At 43.0% G+C, this 17,418-nt stretch overlaps 1 protein-coding gene across 4 annotated transcripts; it reads left to right on the top strand.

Moving 5' to 3' along the window:
• Positions 1-4,772: 4,772 nt before the first annotated feature.
• LOC141964420 (A-kinase anchor protein 17B-like) lies at positions 4,773-17,418 on the top strand. Of its 4 annotated transcripts, none has more exons than XM_074914767.1 (8): positions 4,773-4,886; positions 6,126-6,218; positions 7,212-7,295; positions 9,491-9,706; positions 9,964-10,086; positions 12,014-12,247; positions 13,510-15,019; positions 15,574-17,418. In XM_074914767.1, the coding sequence occupies exons 6-8, from the start codon at positions 12,158-12,160 to the stop codon at positions 15,708-15,710; spliced, it is 1,737 nt and encodes a 578-aa protein (XP_074770868.1). In that variant the 5' UTR covers positions 4,773-4,886; positions 6,126-6,218; positions 7,212-7,295; positions 9,491-9,706; positions 9,964-10,086; positions 12,014-12,157; the 3' UTR covers positions 15,711-17,418. The 4 variants fall into 4 exon arrangements, with proteins under 4 accessions (XP_074770868.1, XP_074770870.1, XP_074770869.1 ...); XM_074914768.1 differs by having other exon boundaries at positions 4,823-4,886; positions 6,122-6,218; XM_074914769.1 differs by lacking the exon at positions 6,126-6,218 and having other exon boundaries at positions 4,810-4,886.

Here is a 17,418-nt window from a genome sequence, read left to right as displayed (position 1 = left end):
TGCTGTGTATTTCTTTATACTTTGTATTGCATAGTTGTAGTTAATAAAGAACAATGTGCACTGTCTTTAAAGTATCTACTAGTTAATTCTTTAATCATTCCTACATTGACATTATTCTGCATTACTACACACCTTTTAATCAATCATGCCATCTTTGAAATTTGCCTCAGACACCTCTGCAGTGAAAACATCAAGTTCTGGATTGGTTTTGGTGGTGTTGTTTTTGTTTTTAATTCTACAAATAGTTTGGTCACCATCAATGAGTTTCTTCAAGATAATACAATTGCGGCTGACATCAGAATCAGGCACAGCACTGAAATCCGTCACACACTGGTTTTATTAGTAAAGGTGGTGTTGGAGCTTGCTGTCCCTTCCTAAATTAAATTCCATTCTACTCTGACACTGTCTTCCTTGGGCATGTCATTACCTAACAAGAGTATGTTTAAAATCTCACAGGAAACTTCTGAGATCAGGGAGGGAGAATGAACAAAGCTGTCAAAGTACCCACTTTTCTGCCCAAGCTATCCCCACATACGAGTTAGAAAAGGTCTAAATTTAGCGCTGCTCTGAGGAGTTCAGTTGCCACTGGTTCCCAGGACATTTGCTGGAGACTCTGAGAGCACAACATGCTCTTGGTCCATTCCTTCACTGGTGGTGGTGGGAGAAGCTGCTCCAGCAAGCAGCTGGGTTGTCCATATGACCGACAGTGAAAATTAGCAGATTTGCCTATGATAACCTGGGATGTCTGTGACCAAGCCAGAAATAGAACCTCACACTCCCACTGCTGTGACTTAATCACAAGCCTGCCTTTCTATACTAAGAGCGATTCACAGTGCCAGCTGGCTTTGTCGATTGTAAAGCAGACTTCAGAAAAAGGAAGCAACCAGGAAACTTCTTCAATCTCTGTGACTATAACAAAAAGCTCACGCTAGAATTAGTGCCACTGATACGCATTCTAAGCATAGCTCAGAAAAGTTATAAAACAATTATATTAAGAAGGATTGTGTATTCTGTATAATTTATTATATAATTTCTGTATAAATTATTTTATTTCCTCTGGCTGCACATCTTATGTTCTGGAAAGCTAATTTTCTTTAGAGCCGCAACTTATCTGTTGGACTAAGAACTTTTTTTTTTTCTTTCTAATAGCCTCTAAGCAAATCACCCACTTACATACAAAGTATTTCTGAGGTAACTTCGTTGTAGATTAAACCCATCATCATACTGGCTGATTAGAAAATTCTGACACAGAAGTTAAACATGTTAAAAAACACAAAACAAAACACCACCAGGTACTTTTTAAGGTCAACAAGTTTTCTGTGCAGCCAGCCAGTGGATGGCAGTATTCAACCCGTCGTTCAGTGGTTTCTGTCTAGAAAGTGGTTGTGTAGGTGAGCTGCTTCTCACTGAGTAACCTAACACATCAGTATCTAGAGAAAGAATATTTCAGCAGGTCACAAATCAGTTTAATGACCTGCAATGACTGCAGTAAACAAGGATGTATTGTTATTTCTGAAACAAAGCTATGCAATTTTCCTACTGTCCCTTGGAACAGGTCTCGGTGTTCTATTTCAAAATTAAATACAAGATGGAGGTTTGATTTTTCCTACAGACTGTACAACCTAAAGGCAGGGAAATATATAGTCTCAATATGGAAAGTTATTAGCTTTTATATATAGTTATAGCTTTTAAATTACTTGAGCAGTATGTAACACCCAGACGTAATTCCTGGAATGACGTTACCAACCACAAGCAGAACCATAGCCAAGATTCTTACTTGCACGTACTTACACACACTTCATGCCCAAAGATTCTCCCAACCGTCTTCCGCCCCAGCCTGTTCCTGAAGCTCCCAAAGAAAGCTTGTCTACATGCACAGGTTGTCAGGCTTTAAATCAAACCTATTTGAAATGCAGGAGGTTATGATGTTGCAATCTCTGTGTAAAGATCCCGTGCATTAAAGTTGATTTACTTCAAATCCACTTTAGCTAAAGGAGAATAAACCCAGAATAAATAAGAGCTGGCTCTACACAGTCCTTTGCACCAATTTTGCCTAAACTAGTTTTCAAAGACATCACATGACTTGTGCAGGCAGGGTTTCACCTTTCCTTGCTGTCCAGTTTTATGAAGAAAGTTCTTGTAAGAGTAGAGTGAATCTGGGGTCTGCACAATCTAGGTAGGTAACAGATGGGATAAAGACTAGAAAACTGCAGGTTGCAGAGAAAAGTGTAACTTCCTCAAGATGGAAATGTGGGATAATTATGCCGCTCAATCTCTTTCTAATGTCTCAGGCATTGTATCTTTTGCACAAAACAAGATAGCTAATGGCTGGCTCAAAATTGTATCTGCAAAACAACTCTATTTTCTTGTTGCCTCTAGAAACACCAAATCCACTCTGAAGCAAGGTGCTCAGTCTCCCATATTTTTTGTGGCAATGATTTCTATAGTTTTATTCTTCACTGTGTAAAAGTGAATCAGTTCCTTTATCCACCATGTAAAAGGGAATCATCCTTTTATCGGTTTTGGATGTGGCACTTTTTAATTAATATCACATGGTACCTCTTCTCAACATGAGAACATTGCCAGAGTGTTTGCCTTAACATCAGTTTTCCCTATCTCTTTTGCCAAAAGAATTACAATTTATGGTTCATTCACCGAGTAACTCACCATGCTGCTCCAGCAACGTGTGTGATGCTAGTAGGCGGGATATTCCACAACTGCAAAAGACCACAGTTTCTAGTAGATTGGTCCCTGAAATGCAGAATACAAAATAGATTGTATTTACATGTACTTTGCTTAATTATAGCTAAGAAACTGTTTTTTTCTGCAACCAGGGGGCACAATAAGAGTTTTTTACTTATTTGTGTCAGTTAGTACTTCTGGTAGCAGAGGTGCAAAGATGTGACATGTTGGGTTGGAATGCATGGTGCTTAAAAAGGAAGACAGCATTCTTATGCCAGTCACAAGCATAAGAAAATGAAATCAAAAGCCTCAAAACCACTGTGCTGGCAACAAGAAAATTATAGCTATTTGTGACAGAGTTTAACAGTGTTCAATATAAAAGAAAATTTAAACTCTATTCATTGTCACTTCATTATTACAAAATAATTGCCAATGAAATTAGAAAATGGAAACGTACTTTTTGTGTAATACCTCATAATAGGAAAAACCAACATATTAACAACATTGTCTCCTAAATTGGTAGGTGTATATCTTTCTGTCTCTTATTTCTGTACCTCACTCTCAGATCTTGAAAAAAATAGCTTTGTATGGCTACATTAAACTTTTTTTTATTTACGAGTTAAAACATTAAAGTTTCTCAACTTATTGCATCTTTGGAAGAGCAGCAGGTATGGAGTAGATGAATATAACGACCCTGCAGCTGCAAACAGCTCAAATTCCAGTTTGCCTGTTTGGGTAAGAAGAGAAAAAGTCATGTAACTTAGAGACAGTATCTTTGAGATGTAACCTTTTGTACTACCAAAACACAATTTTATCTTTTAAGATAAAGAAAAATGCTAACAAATGTCAGCGTATAATAAAGTCCTAGAAAACCTTCCTAGTGCAAGGAGAACCAACACTTGTGGAGAAGGCAGCTAGACCCAGAAAATGGTTGTAGGTAAAGTTGGTATCGTTATTGTATCAACTTGTATAGTGAGAAAATGAAGACATGCTTTTTGGCAAAGCTGCAACAGAAACAGACTCCGGCACTAAATATACCTGTAACCATTGTTCTCAGGTTATATAATTGCACACATAGCAATTACACCATCTGAGAGAAGCGCTTGGTACACACCTCTGCCTGCAGCCATAGGCTTGTGTGCGTCTTCCAATAATTAACCATCGTAGTTACAACTGTACTAGCACAAGGGAAGAAATAACGTGTCTGTTTTTAAGAAGGAGGACAAAGGATATAAAATGTACCATGTTTTATAGTTGTGTTTGGAAGATCGCAAGAGACAAAAAAATCACTGAAAACTGAGGGAGTGCTTGAGTGAATGACGGCCCTAAATTGAATTCCCTTGGCGATCTTAAAGTAAGAACAAGCAAGTGCTGGGAAGTGTGGACGGTACCTTCAACAGTGTGCTGGCGAGGCACTGACACCCTCGGGAGCTGCTCTGCAGCGGGGAGCTGACTGCCACAGGGTACCAAGAGACACGGGCACCACCTTCCCACTGGTTCAGCACCTACAATCTAGTACTAAACCAGGGAGAAGCTGATACGAATCCTCACGTGCGCAACGCTCAGACGAAGCAGTGGTGTATGAGCTGCCTTTGCTAAAGGACAAAGAAAAAACATGGAGTTGCATCACACCCCTGACTATGCCTTTGCACCGCCTAAGCGCGGCAACTTCCGAGGAAGTAACTCTGTTCTCTTTGAGGGTTTTTTAGTACAACGCATGTACACGACGACCACAGGCCTAGATGCCGGGCAGCGGGCGGGCACCAGCCGAGGGCGGGCACGCAGGATGGCCGCAGGCCTCTGCAGCGGGGGCCCTCAGGGGCCAGAATCCACCGGGCGGGAAGCCACGGCCCGGACAGCCGCCAGCACCTCCTGGGGCTCGGCCCTGCCCCGCTTCGCGAATCCTTCCTCGAAAACACGCGTGAAATCCCCAACCGCCACCCAGCCACCCCGTTCCGGCCCGCCCTGCTCCCGCGGCCTGGCCGCCACAAAATGGCCCCCGTGGGTGCAGCGCCCCCAGCTCCGGGGTCGAGCCGGGCCCGGCCGCGGCCGCCACCAGCCCAGCTCCGGGGGGCGGGAGGAGCGGGCGGGGCCGGGCCGCGCCCCAGAGGCGGGTCCCCCCGCCGCTGCCCAGCCTGCGCCGCGCTCCGCCCCGGGGTGGCGGCGGGAAGGGCGCCCGGCGACAGGCGGCTGCGGCCGGAGGGGTAAGGGGAGCCGGCCCGCTGCGGCCTGTGGGAGCGGGGCGCTGCCGGCGGAGGGCGTCCGCCGCCGCGGGAGGCGCTCCCGGGGTGGGGCGGGCGGCTGGGCTCGGCGCCCCGCTCCTTCGGGGGAAGCAGCCGCGGCTGTCGGAGGGCGCTGGGGGCTCCGGTGCCGGGAGGCGGCCGGAGGGCTGCCGCTCCCCGCCGAGCCGGCCGGGCCTGGCCCGCGCCCGCCGGGGCACCGAGGAGGAGGGCGGAGCGGTTCCCGGCAGCTCCGGTGGGGCTGCCCGGAGCCCGTGGCCCTGCCGGGACGGGCTGGCGGGGGCCGGGCTCGGCTCGGGCGGGCCGGCCTGCCCCTCCGGCCGCCGGGGCGGCGACGGGTTCGGCCGGACGAGTGTGTCCCCCCCCCGCCCCGCCGTCTCTCCCGGCCCGCGCGGTGGGCGCCGCGGGTCGCTGGGCCCGGGGCGTTTCCGGAGCCGGCCGGGGCGCGGCCGCAGGGCCGGGGGGCGGCCGCAGGGCCCGGGGGCGCCGGGGGGCGGCTGCCCCGCACCCTCACCGCGGCGCGCAGCCGGGTGCCGCGCTGCCGGGCCGGCAGAGCGCGTCGGGCCCTGCCGCTGCCTCCGTCCCGCAGCTCCCGCCGCCGGCGCCTCTCGGGCGAGGCGTGGGCGCCAGCCCGGGGCCGGGGGCTCCGGCCGGCGGTGCCCGCTGATCCCGCTGGGCGCGGGCACCCCCCCGCTGAGCAGAGGCACCGCGGCCTCCCGGCACTTGCGCCCATTGAGCTGGGGGTTGGCTTGCGGTTTGCTTTATCCCCACCTCAAACCACGCCGCGTGGGAGCATTAGCTCCAAGAGGCCCTTTTATTGCGATATTTGTGTGAGCAGCAGCGCCTCTGATCATCCCTGCTCTCCACTTAATTTTGTGCTGAGCAAACTGAAGCAACTAGTCCTGTCTGTTGAAAATCTATTTAAACCTCTTGTTTAAACTTCTCCAAGTGACTCTGGTAAATGCTTTTCCCTGCATGATAAACTCTTTCTGCTGCTGTGAGTCAGTACATACACTTGCCACATCGCCATTTGCTCATAGGTGCATACCCACCTCTGCAGAATTAAGATTATTTTCTCTGCCTTGAGCTCTCCTCCGGAACTGCTCGGGGGCTGCGCTGTGCACGAGGGCAGGGAAACCAACTGTCTGAAAAGTAACTTGGCAAAATACCATTTTGGGGTTTTTTTTTTTTTCTCTAAGCTAGATCTCTTTCCTGACCCAGTTGATGGTATGGTCTCAGGAGCAGTTGTGGTGGTCCAGGGCCTGGCAGGAGGGACCAGCTGGGAAACTGGGGATGGTAAGAGCGGTTTGAGCTAGCAGTACTGTGAGGAAACGTGAGGGGTGCCTTTGGATCAGATTATTCTCACTAGTTGCATTTGCTCATATGGACTGTATGAGTGTTTAAGGTTAGATACTGCCAGGCTGTTAATGTTTCCCTAAAGTCTAATTTTGTTTTAAAGTATGAACTTGGCTGACACGTTTTAGCGTGTTTTAAGATAATGTAAAAAGAATTGTATAGATATTCAGAAAAATAATTTCAGAGTTACTGATTTATCCTCGCTTTCTTTAAGGGTATGAAATGGTTATTGTAGTACATTAGTAACAGCTTGAGTTTCTGTTGCAGTGTTGTGGGGAGCATGTTTAAGTGGTGATAGAAAGTAGGCTTAAAGGAGTCAATTTGCTGTGTATAGCACTGGCCAAATTAGTACAGTGTGCAGGTTTGGGATTCAAATGTTTTACACTGGAGAGTGTTAAACTATTGCAACAAAAATTACTCAGGGGCTGAAGAAAGTGCATCATGATGAGGGACTGTGAGAGAGCTCTCAAATAACTCAAGCTATGTATTTTATATAAGAAAGATGACTGAGAGGCACCTGGATTATGGCATGTAAGAGGAAAAAACCAAACCAAACAGAAACTTGCCACAGAACCACCTAGATGCTAAAAGGATGTGAATCTAGTAGAGGAAGGCTTATGAAAGATCAATATCTGGAAGTGGCTTCTGTTTCAAATGGTGAATGAGCAAGAATGAAACAAACTGCCCAAAGTGGCAGATTTTGGATGGAACAAACTTCTTGGGAAGTGGCAGATTTTCATATCATCATGTTTTCAAACCAGAGTCAGGTGCCTTCCTGGAAGAGATGCTTCAGCTCAATACAGTGCCAAGTTTTGTACTGTCTTGCTGGGGTAAAACTAAGGTGGAACACAGCACAGGCCAGAGTAAGTGATACGTTGGCCTGTTGTGGTCATGATCAGCTTAAATCTCTTCTAAAATACTGTATCATTTTAGGCTCCCAAGACATGAGAAGTTACTGGGTTTCACAGGAATTCCTCAGCAGAGCTGGGAATTGATCACAGATCTGTAGCATCCCAGGTCAGTATCTTGGTTCCTTCTTATGCATTTAAGTAGCACCTTTATTTTTACTTTGAGTATATATCACGGTTATCAGAACATGTGATCACAGAAGAAAGGCATGCAGGTAGCAAAGGACAGTTCAGCCTGCAGTTACTGTTGTAAACGCTAGTGCAAGGGCAAATGTGTTCCCAATGTTATAACCATGGCAGAGTGGCTAAAAGGAAATAATTTGGTAAAGGGGTTGAATGTCAGATCCCTTGTGATTTACCTGTTTGAATAGCTAAAGCTTAAAGTTAAGATAACAGCTTATTAGTATAATTCCAAAAGGCCAGTAAATAATTCTGTGACTTGTACACAGTTATGTGATGAGAGATACATTTCTGATGCTTGAAGAGCTCCTGGCCATGAAGAAGAGTGGGGAAGAGCAAGGGTAATGGTTTGCACTGGCAAACCACTATAGCTTACTCAGCTCTATGAAGAGACTTTTGGGCTTACTTTTAGGTAATTTATTGCAGTAGTAGGAATATGGATGCAGCCATGATTGTGTAAGGATGTAAGTGAAGAGAGATTTGCAAGAACGGGATAATATCAGTTGGTTTAATAGAAGATGTACTTGTGAAATGGATCAAGCTTTTGGGTACACCAGCTCTTCTTCAGGCTTGAATTTCATGTCTCCAGTTTTAACAGTGGTGTTCTGGATGTTTTACTGCTGTACTTTAAATCTTACTGTGATAGAAAAAATGTAGTTGTTACTTACATTATAGATAGCTTTAGGAAGCTCTTAATGCATGGTGGGCAGAAAGGATTCTAGAGGTTACTTGCTTTTTCAGTTTTGTAGTAAGTACTTTGGGTGTATCTGCTTTGCTTATATGAGATGCTGAAGGTGTGTCTATATATATATATATATATACACACATGGCTGTATTCAGAGATTAATCCTGAGATATTCAGTCTTGCCTGACAAAGTTGTGGTTAATTCTGAGTGCATTTGGCAGCAGCTTCTTAACAGGAGCGATTCAGTGCTGCAGTTTGTGCTGTAGCTGCTGCTTCCAGAGATTCCTGTTTGTTTGTTTGGTGTTTTTTTTTTTTTTTTTAATCACACTAGCTTTTTCTTCAGTACATATGTGAGAATTTTTTTTTCATTGTTCTGAATAAAGTGTAGTCACCCTCTTTCATCAGCTTCTTGCACTGCACTTGTTTTCCCCTGTAGATTCCTATATTGAGGCATTTTTCAATAATGGCAGTATAGTTTTTAACTCATGACAACCATCTAAAAGACCTTTTCATGTTGCTTCAGTGAAAGCTTGTATGTGACACTCCTGCAGTTCTTTGTGTATGTATCTTTTTTTATTTTTATTCCCCTTTGGTTTAGTATGTATTTATGTTAAAATGGTGGCTAAAAAGAAGGAAAAATGTAGCATATGGACAGCATTAAAATATACTAACCTTTACTTGTTAATAGCTGCTGAGATTTTGTGGAAGAAACTGGCACAGATGGTGATTTGCCAACTTTTGCTCTTTTTTCCTTGAAGTTAGGCCTGAGAAGTCCTTACTCACCAGTGGAAGCCTCTCTGTAAACTTTTTGGACACTTAAGCATGTGAGGGGGAAAAACTTCCTGAGTATTCTGTTTGTACTGGATATAGAGATACTGATATATAAAGTTGATGTATCTGAACTTAAGTCCTTTAACAAAACCCCCCAGAATTTTACTGTTTCGATTTCCTGAAAAATTGATGTGGGTAAGGTAAAATCTGTAAATATTTTTGGCGTGGCCGGCACTGAGACTAGGAGAAGAGCTCAGAAACTGGTGAGACTTTTTGAAAGATACTTGGTTTCTTATTGTTAAGCATTAAGTAGCTGCAGCAGCTGCCCTAATTTGGGTGGTTCTTGGCTAGTAAAGTGAACCCGTTCTCTTCTCTGTACCTTTTGCTTAAGGATGTTGCAGGATGAATCCATTTAAGAGCTATGCTTAGTGTGGCATTATAAAAGAAAACTTGCAATCTGTAAACTTAATTTCAGCAGCCTAATAGCTTACTTCCATAAGTACTTATTAGGGTGTACCCTGCTTTGATTTTTTTTTTTTTTTTCCCAGCAGGTAATTTTTAAACTGTGATTCTAAAATAAACCTTTGTGCTGGAAATAACACTTCATACTATGTATTTTTTCAGTGTAGATAGATCTTGATGCAATTTGCTTGAGTGTTTTCTTTCAGTGTGCTCACATCTGGGCATTTGAAGCTGATTAAATGCAGCACACGTCAACAGAATTCATCAAGGAAGCAAGCATCTTATCCAGAAGATGTTGCTGTAAGAGTTGGTGAACTCTAGTTTTGGCAGAACTGCACAAATCCTGCGACTGGGAATTCTCTGCTGAACATAGTGAACTTTGAGTCCTCAGAAGAGCGTGTTGGGAATGGGTTTGGCCAAAGGTATGTTAGATTGTGAGTCCCTGATGTCACAGCAGGAGAAGACATTTGGGAGTGGGATGTTTGAGCTTGATTGCCAACCCAGTGTGAACTTCAGAAGAGATGTTCTAGTATGCCATGGTAGAGAGAGACATTCTCAGGAGCTTAGTAGTATTTTGGTAGTCGCCTGGGGTCTCTCATCTGCTCAGCAGGTTGTCTGTGTTTGTATAAATACACAGCAAATTGGACTGCTAAGTCTGATTCTGCTTCTTCTGTGACAGGTGACTTTTGATACAACCAGACATTTTAGTCAAGGAGCCATAAGAAAGAGAAGCCTGGAAAGACTAAAGCTGCAAGAACAGGAGCACGTTCGAAAAAGGGGGAGAAAGAGAGGGGGTTGAAAGGTGAGAGTGTATTTTTAGAGAATGTCCCATTTTCTTGAGATTTGTTACACTATCTCATACCAAGTAAAATCCAGGAGGAGTGGCTACTGTAAAAATCCAGGCTTTGAGGAGACAGGAGTTGGAGAACTTGAAGCAATAATAACATGTAGTTTTTATGTGTTACTGTCAGAAAGAAAAGCATCCTAATTCTGTGTGGAAGGTGTCAGATGGATGGATCTGGGTTATGAGAAAGGGTGGACTACAGACATCCTGAGGTCCCTTTCAGATTGTATTGTTCTGTGGGCCTGGAGTGAAATCAGAGAGCTGTTGCCTCAAATTGCTCTGAGGCTTGATTGCTTAAGGTTCTGCATGTGGGCTTTTTGTATTGCTCTGTGCTGCAACATCATAAATTAACGTCTTTATGCCTTGAAGTAAAATTAATGCGATATACATTTCTAGGTGTCTCCCAGCTGGCTGGAAGGTCCAAAGCTAGAGATGAACACCTTTCCATCTTTCCTTTTACCCCTTTTTACATGTTACTTCTTTCATTGTTGTTATCTTCAGGGCAGTGTTCTTAGATTTTGTATACGAGTAATAGTAGTGTATTGAAGTTTTAATTCTGTAGATAATGTATTTGGATGGCATTCTAAACTGTCACTAGTAATAAATCATTTTACACACCTTCATGTCTTAAAAAAATCCCAACACTTAAAATGTGGAGCATAGTGACTCTAATGCTAGGTCTCTAAAAACATTGCTATGCTTCCATAGTTAATACTTTCTTAAAAAATATTTTCAAACGCTTATTTGTATGAATGTTTTGTTCCTTCAGCTTTCTGGAGTTTTCTGTAACGTGTCATGTTGGTTGTTTAGAAGATCTACTTTCTACAGGACAAGGTTTCCAAAGAATAGTGACAGCTTCTTGTGGTTTAACCCTGACCAGCAGCTAAGCCCCACACAGCTGCTTACTCTCCCTCCTCCCCCTGTGGGATGGAGGAGGGCATTGGAAGGGTAAAAGTGAGAAGACTTGTGGGTTGAGATAAAGAGAGTTTAACAGGTAAAAGCAAAAGCCGTGCACGCAAGCAAAGCAAAACAAGGAATTCGTTCACCCCTTGCCGTGGGCAGGCAGGTGCTCGGCCATCCCCAGGGAAGCAGGGCTGCACGGTGGCTTGGGGAGACAAACGCCACCACTGCCAGCGTCCCCCCTTGCCCCTTCTTCCCCCAGCTCTATACGCTGAGCATGACGCCACATGGCCTGGGATGTCCCTGGGGTCAGCTGGGCTCAGGGGTCCCGGCTGTGCCCCCTCCCGGCTCCTTGTGCCCCCCCAGGCTCCTCGCTGGTGGGGTGGGGTGAGGAGCAGGAAAGGCCTTGGCTCTGTGTAAGCGCTGCCCAGCGGTAACGAAAACATCCCTGTGCTGTCAGAGCTGTTTCCAGCACAAACCCAAACCACAGCCCCATACCATCTACCAGGAAGAAAATTAACTCTACCCAGCCAAAACTAGCACACATTTCAACTGTAATTTATAGAACAGTGGAAGTAGTCTTGTAACACCTCTTAAATGGGGCCCTCATGCTAATCTCCAGGGGAGATTTGTTCATTTAACAATTAGATCCAAACAATTAGTCTCTCGTTGTGTCCTTGGAGACAATAGGTTATGTGACACTGTTGTCTTGGTAGTGCTTGTAAAGAAAACCCTAGAATACAAACCATTTGACGAGACAAAGAACTTTCTAAACGTGTGTGTCAGTTGGATGCATGTCATCTATGTGCCATGGTTTTTTTTTTAAACATGTTATTCTAACAAACAAGATTCCTTGTTAGCCACATGTGGATTCTTGGTGACTCGTTGATTATTATTAGCACTTCAAAGACTTGCATCCAATTCTCCAGGACTCTAAATGTAAGACAAGTGTCATCTAAATTGTCCCATATTGATAATTACCTAGAAAAAGACGTGATGAAAAGAAGTTCAAGAGAGAAAAAAGAAAGCTAAGCTCGAGAGGAGAGAAGAGAGGCAGATAGATGGAGATGAGAAACATCCCCCAAAGCAGCAGAAGGTACCAGCTGAAGAACAGCAGTGGCCAGAGAATATGCCTGAATGGGAAGAAAGGAAATCCCTGCTAGCTCAGAGAAGAGTGGAGTCTGTCAGACTGCTTACAGTGCTGTTAAACCGTGTGAAAGTAAGATTATTTTAAAACATATTTAAAATTTTGAAGACCGTTTATTAGAGCTTGAATAATTCACTAGACATTTGATGTCTTGATACTGTACAGAATGCCTCAGGACTGACTGTGAAGGCCTGAGGTCTAAGTCTTGTGACAATCTGCACTCAATTGTCAGAGATGACAGTCTTGCCCAAAGAGCAAAGGTAGTGCATTTCCACCCAGAAACTTTCCCTTGTTCAAGACCTTGTCATTACTGAGTAAAAATAGGGCTGGGAGGGCTGTATCAGCTCTATTAGACTTGATCCAGTGTTGCAAACAAGGAGTTTCGGGGTGGGGATGCAAATGAAGCAATCACTGCTTGTTTTGGTCTCAGGTCTGCAAGTGACAGAATTAAATTGATGGGGATTATGCCAGTTGTATTTCCAGCAGCCTCTTTTGTGGCCAGCGCTAACATATCAGTTTTATTTCAGCATGATTCAGCTAATGCCTTGAGAAAGTCAGCAGAGGAGGGATAAAAATTTGAGTGTTTTGCTCATAGATTAATGTTTGGAGGTTTATTTTAGTGCTTTGGGCTAAAAGAAAAAAAATTTTAAATGAAAACAGGGGTTTTCATTTCTCAGGGGTGGTAACATGGCTTTGTCTTCACTATTTGCTAAGTAAAAATTTGCTTGCAGCTTTTAACAAGTATGTTTGCCCCAACCCTAATGTTAAAGATTTCTAAAGGACTATTATTTTCTAAGAGTTGAAGTCAGAGGCTACCCTTGCCATTCTGCATGAGTTTCAGGGCCCCATGACATATGACACTGGCCACCTTAGTTATGAAGGTGATGTGTTGAATAAACTTCTAGTTTCCTGGTTTTACCACTTGGAAAGCTTTAGATTGGTTGTGTTTGGACCCATTTAAAACAATGTATAACAAAGTGATTTATTCTAATTAAAATATTTTATCTGCAAAAATGTAGTAATTGCATGCAGTACTAGTTGTGACGCTGTGATCAAACAGAGTATAAATATTTTCTTATGCAGTTGCAGTGAGATAGATGAATTGATTTAAAAGACCACTTTCATATTGAGAGTGGAGCTTTCTGAGACTTATCTGTAGTTCTCACTTAGGGATACTGGGACTGTATGATTGAGCTCTGAACTAAGCCACACTTATCCCTCACCTGTGTAATTCTTCTCACCATGGGACTGCTTGCTTAGGAGTTTGCAGTTTAGCACTCTTTACAGCGCTCAATAAATGTACATAATAATTTTCCTGATTTTTTTATTTGAAGGATTTTGCACAGTTGGCAAGTCAAAAAGTGGATCCTTCATTGGGCATAAGGAAGGATGATTCCTTTTCTGAAACGGCATTTAAAGGCTTACATCAGGAACTGATTAACTCCCATTATACGCACAAAGAGTTGAAACATAAGGAAGAGTTTAAGTGCCCGTTAACCCAAAAAGGTGGCAGCTTACCTAGTGAGGAAGGAGATGAGAGTAACTTCCAAGCTTCTGCTTGTCACATAGTCAGGACGATTTTAAATGACCCCTGTACAGCCCCGCGTTCTGACGGACTGCCTGACAGAAATGCGTACAACTCCTTTGGCTGTGGATCTTTACTGATTACAGTTACGCAAGACCGTAGGGTCATCGAATCTCTCGATGGAAGGGACCACCCGACACTGAATGTAGTTCACATGCAGACAGTGTCTGATGAAGATGGTTGCAAAAAGCAAAAGGTTTATGAGACTGATGAATTCATCCATTATTTATTAAACCACTATCAGACACCACGCTATGCACGTGTTTGCTTAGAGCCAAAACCCACTGTGAACAAGTCCTGGTGGAAGAGAGTGGTGTCTAATGATGATAGTGGTTTTGGTGTCAGCTTGAGTAACAGACATGGTCAGCACTTCAGAGAAGTGAGTCCCGTCCTAAACCTCAACAAGAGGAATTGTAGTAGCGATGGTAACTGTAGACTGGTGATCACTGTTGGGGAACTTGAGTCATCAGACGCAGTGTTAGAAAACAAGGCCTATGGGGGTAGGCTTGCAAAAAAGTTGGAAGTGCAGAGGAATGACTCCCTCACTGTTGATAACTTACCACATGCTGAACTGAATCATTCTTTGGATTGCACTGCTGTTGCTCATGGTAATGAATTCAAACAAGAAGATGGTAGTGCTGAAGGTACAGTACCATACAAAACATGTAGATCTGCTTGTAGGTTAAAGTTGGAAGAGATCGATGATTCCAAGTACTTCATACAGGCAGGTAGTGACTCGATGAAGAGAACAGGAAGAAGGTGTGAAGAAATTTACAGCGATTGTAATAAAGGGTGCTTGCCTGCAAGACCTGAGGAAAGAAAATTACTGGTTTACCTTAAAAATGTAACTTTGGAAGGTCAAGAGAAGAAAAGCAGCAAATGTAACTTCTATTCTAATTCTGTCTATGAGGGCTTGGCAAGGCAGTGTGAACATAAGCTTAAAAAGTCGTGCAAGAGGTCTGTTAGTAAATTAAAACATGAAGGACAGAAAAGTGAGAGACAATCCAGGGAAGAGGAGAGAAATGCTCGCAAAATGAAGAAAAAGCGAAAAAACCTTTCTTCTAATCTTTTATCTGATGAATGTGGCTTTTCAGAGATGGACAGTTGCATGCAGCTGGAGTCACTCAGAAAGATACAAAGAAAATGTAAGAAAATGTTCCACAAAAAAGTGAAATTCAACGCACTGCACACCTCCATGGCAGTACCAGATGTTACCCCTTGTGATGGCTTACCACTTCAGGAGACCCTCCAAAGGGCAGGTGAGAAACAGGGACACCAGAACTGAGGTGACTGAATTTGACAGGCCTCTAGAAGGTGAGGTTAGTTGACAGTTCTTAGCGATGAATGGTAAGTGTTTTTAAAAAAGTTTAAAAAAGTGTAAACATGGTGTAAAACAAGTGTGTGACTTCTCTGCAGTTAAAGGTTTGTTTGGTTTAGTTCAGAAACATACACACAGCTGCAGTTGAAGAGTAGTATTTGTCTATTGGATAGCAAAGGATCTGTCATGGGCATGAGCAGATAGGTGGTAACAACATGCATGCTAGAAACTCAAATGCTTTAGACAACTAAAACGTTAAACTCAGTATGTGGTATGTCTGGGTTGGAAGTACTGTCTGAACTTAGTGAATTTATATATAGGTGGTCATCTGATCTCCGTACAGGATTGTTACGTTTCTGGCTATTGTTACACACAACCTTTCACAGTTTTCAGTTTGTTGGTGGATACCTTACAGCTATCTCCTCGTACCCTTCCCCTCTCTGACCCACCCCAACCAACTCATTTTACATAACTTTTTGATATATTTATCTGCAGGAGATGAGAGGAAATTAATGCTGAGAAGAGAAATGGATGCAGATGTCAGAGGATGCTCTCTATTTCCTCTTGAGATAATTCAGACAAACCCCTGCTCAGATACTTTCTGTGGAGCAGAGCCCAGAAGAGGCTGCTGAACAACTACTATATAATTCTCCTACATTTTTACATAGAAATAGGAGAAGAAAGAAGAAAGCCCTTTGACAGTTAAAAGGTATATGAAATACTGGGGTTTTTTGCTTAAGTAATTCCTTTGGTTAGAATACCTAACTGGTGTAGTGAGCCACAAAACTAGAATCTGTGTTTGCCTTTTGAGTAACAGAGGACCAAAACATTCCCCAGCACCAGAAGAACTTTCGTGGGCCAGTTACTAAGAATTTGAAAGATCAAGATCATGGACTGTTATACTCTTATTAAATGTAGGGAATCATGTAAATAGCAAAGTTACAGTATTTAGTAGTAACAAGTCATTGGAAAAAAATCATAGCTATGTAAATCCTAGAGCAAGCATAAGAAGTGCCTCCTCAATCAGATTGTTAAAATGATGGGTCTGGAAGGTGTGGGGGACATTTATACTCAATTGTGGGAAGTAATAGATTTCCAAATATGAAAAAAATCCCATCATCTGTAAAACCCACACTGGAAAAATGTGTGTTTTCTATTCACAATTCTAGAGGTGTTTCTGAAAACTTGCTGGTCTTTGGGAGGATGGATTTTGCTGAACTTGTGCTAGATGTAGTGCTTCCAGGAATCCGAATGATTGTCTGAGCAAAGCTCTGAATGTTAGATGGTGAAAGAGCAATGCTTGTCAGCATGCTGACAGCCCCCATGTCTACGCAGGTTGAAAATTTGTTCACAAGATTTTGAAGGCACATGTAGTGAGATAGCTATTTAGTATGAGTTTGCTTACAAATAATTTCCGGAGGAATTGTGAAATGTTGTCAGACTTGTGCTGCATGTAGATAAAAATGTGAAAACACAGTCTAGGAGCTTGAGTTATAGCCATATTTATGCAGCTGGCTGTATTTAGAAGACAGCCACAGTTGCTTTTGGACAAAGTCCCTTAGCAAGATATCAAGGACCAGTTCTACTAAGTTCAATCACTGATTATTTCAGCTTTCATTTCAGTATGCTTTATTTATTAACATGTCAATATACTAAGTTAATGTGATAATGTTGCCTTCATTACATAAAATCTTACCCATGTTCGTAACTTCTGCTCCAATAAATACTAATTAAAAAAAAAATTGTAATGGTTCACAGTAGATAGGTTCTCCCCCGGTGTTCAATACTGGCGTTTCCTACAGGCTTTAAGCCAGGTTTTATGTCTTCTCTCTTCACATGTTCAGATGTTGAGTGCCTTTTCAGGGTCATGAATGACAAGCAGTTGCTACTCAAAAGTACTGTTAATCTATTACTTTTATCTAAAAAGATCTTATTTTCTTGACAGAAATATTTTCTGACTATTTTCGAGAACATTTATGCCCCTTTTAAGTCTCCTTTTTAGTATTTTATACAACTGTAATGAAGATCAGCTACTGTATTTGTTGACCATGTGAAATGTTTTGGTTGCACTGACGTGACATACCAAGGGTGTTTTTTCTCTATGCAATATTTGCGGATTAAAGATGACAAAACTTCTCCCTCTGTCAATCTAGAGACAGTTCTGTGTCCATGAGTACCCATTTCCCATAAGACAGGCCTTTTGATTACAGGTGAGGGAGTATTTCTTTTTGGTAATCTGGGGGAGCAGGAACTAAAGATTTCCTTTGGTGTAAAGTTCCAGTGTTTTTATCAGCATGTTGTCACAATATTCAGTATCAAATAAATACACCAGTTCTGTAA

Source organism: Athene noctua, chromosome 11, assembly GCF_965140245.1.
Source record: "Athene noctua chromosome 11, bAthNoc1.hap1.1, whole genome shotgun sequence".
Taxonomy (NCBI): domain Eukaryota; kingdom Metazoa; phylum Chordata; class Aves; order Strigiformes; family Strigidae; genus Athene; species Athene noctua.
The sequence above is the reverse complement of the archived record's forward strand: the minus strand, read 5'-3'. Positions and strand labels throughout refer to the sequence as shown.

Excerpts from the sequence above, each read along its gene's own strand:
- LOC141964420 (XM_074914767.1), top strand. The coding sequence starts at position 12,158 with ATGCCTGAATGGGAAGAAAGGAAATCCCTGCTAGCTCAGAGAAGAGTG. Across the intron at positions 12,248-13,509 it reads TGCTGTTAAACCGTGTGAAA|GATTTTGCACAGTTGGCAAG; the intron begins GTAAGATTATTT and ends TTTTATTTGAAG. Across the intron at positions 15,020-15,573 it reads GGAGACCCTCCAAAGGGCAG|GAGATGAGAGGAAATTAATG; the intron begins GTGAGAAACAGG and ends ATTTATCTGCAG.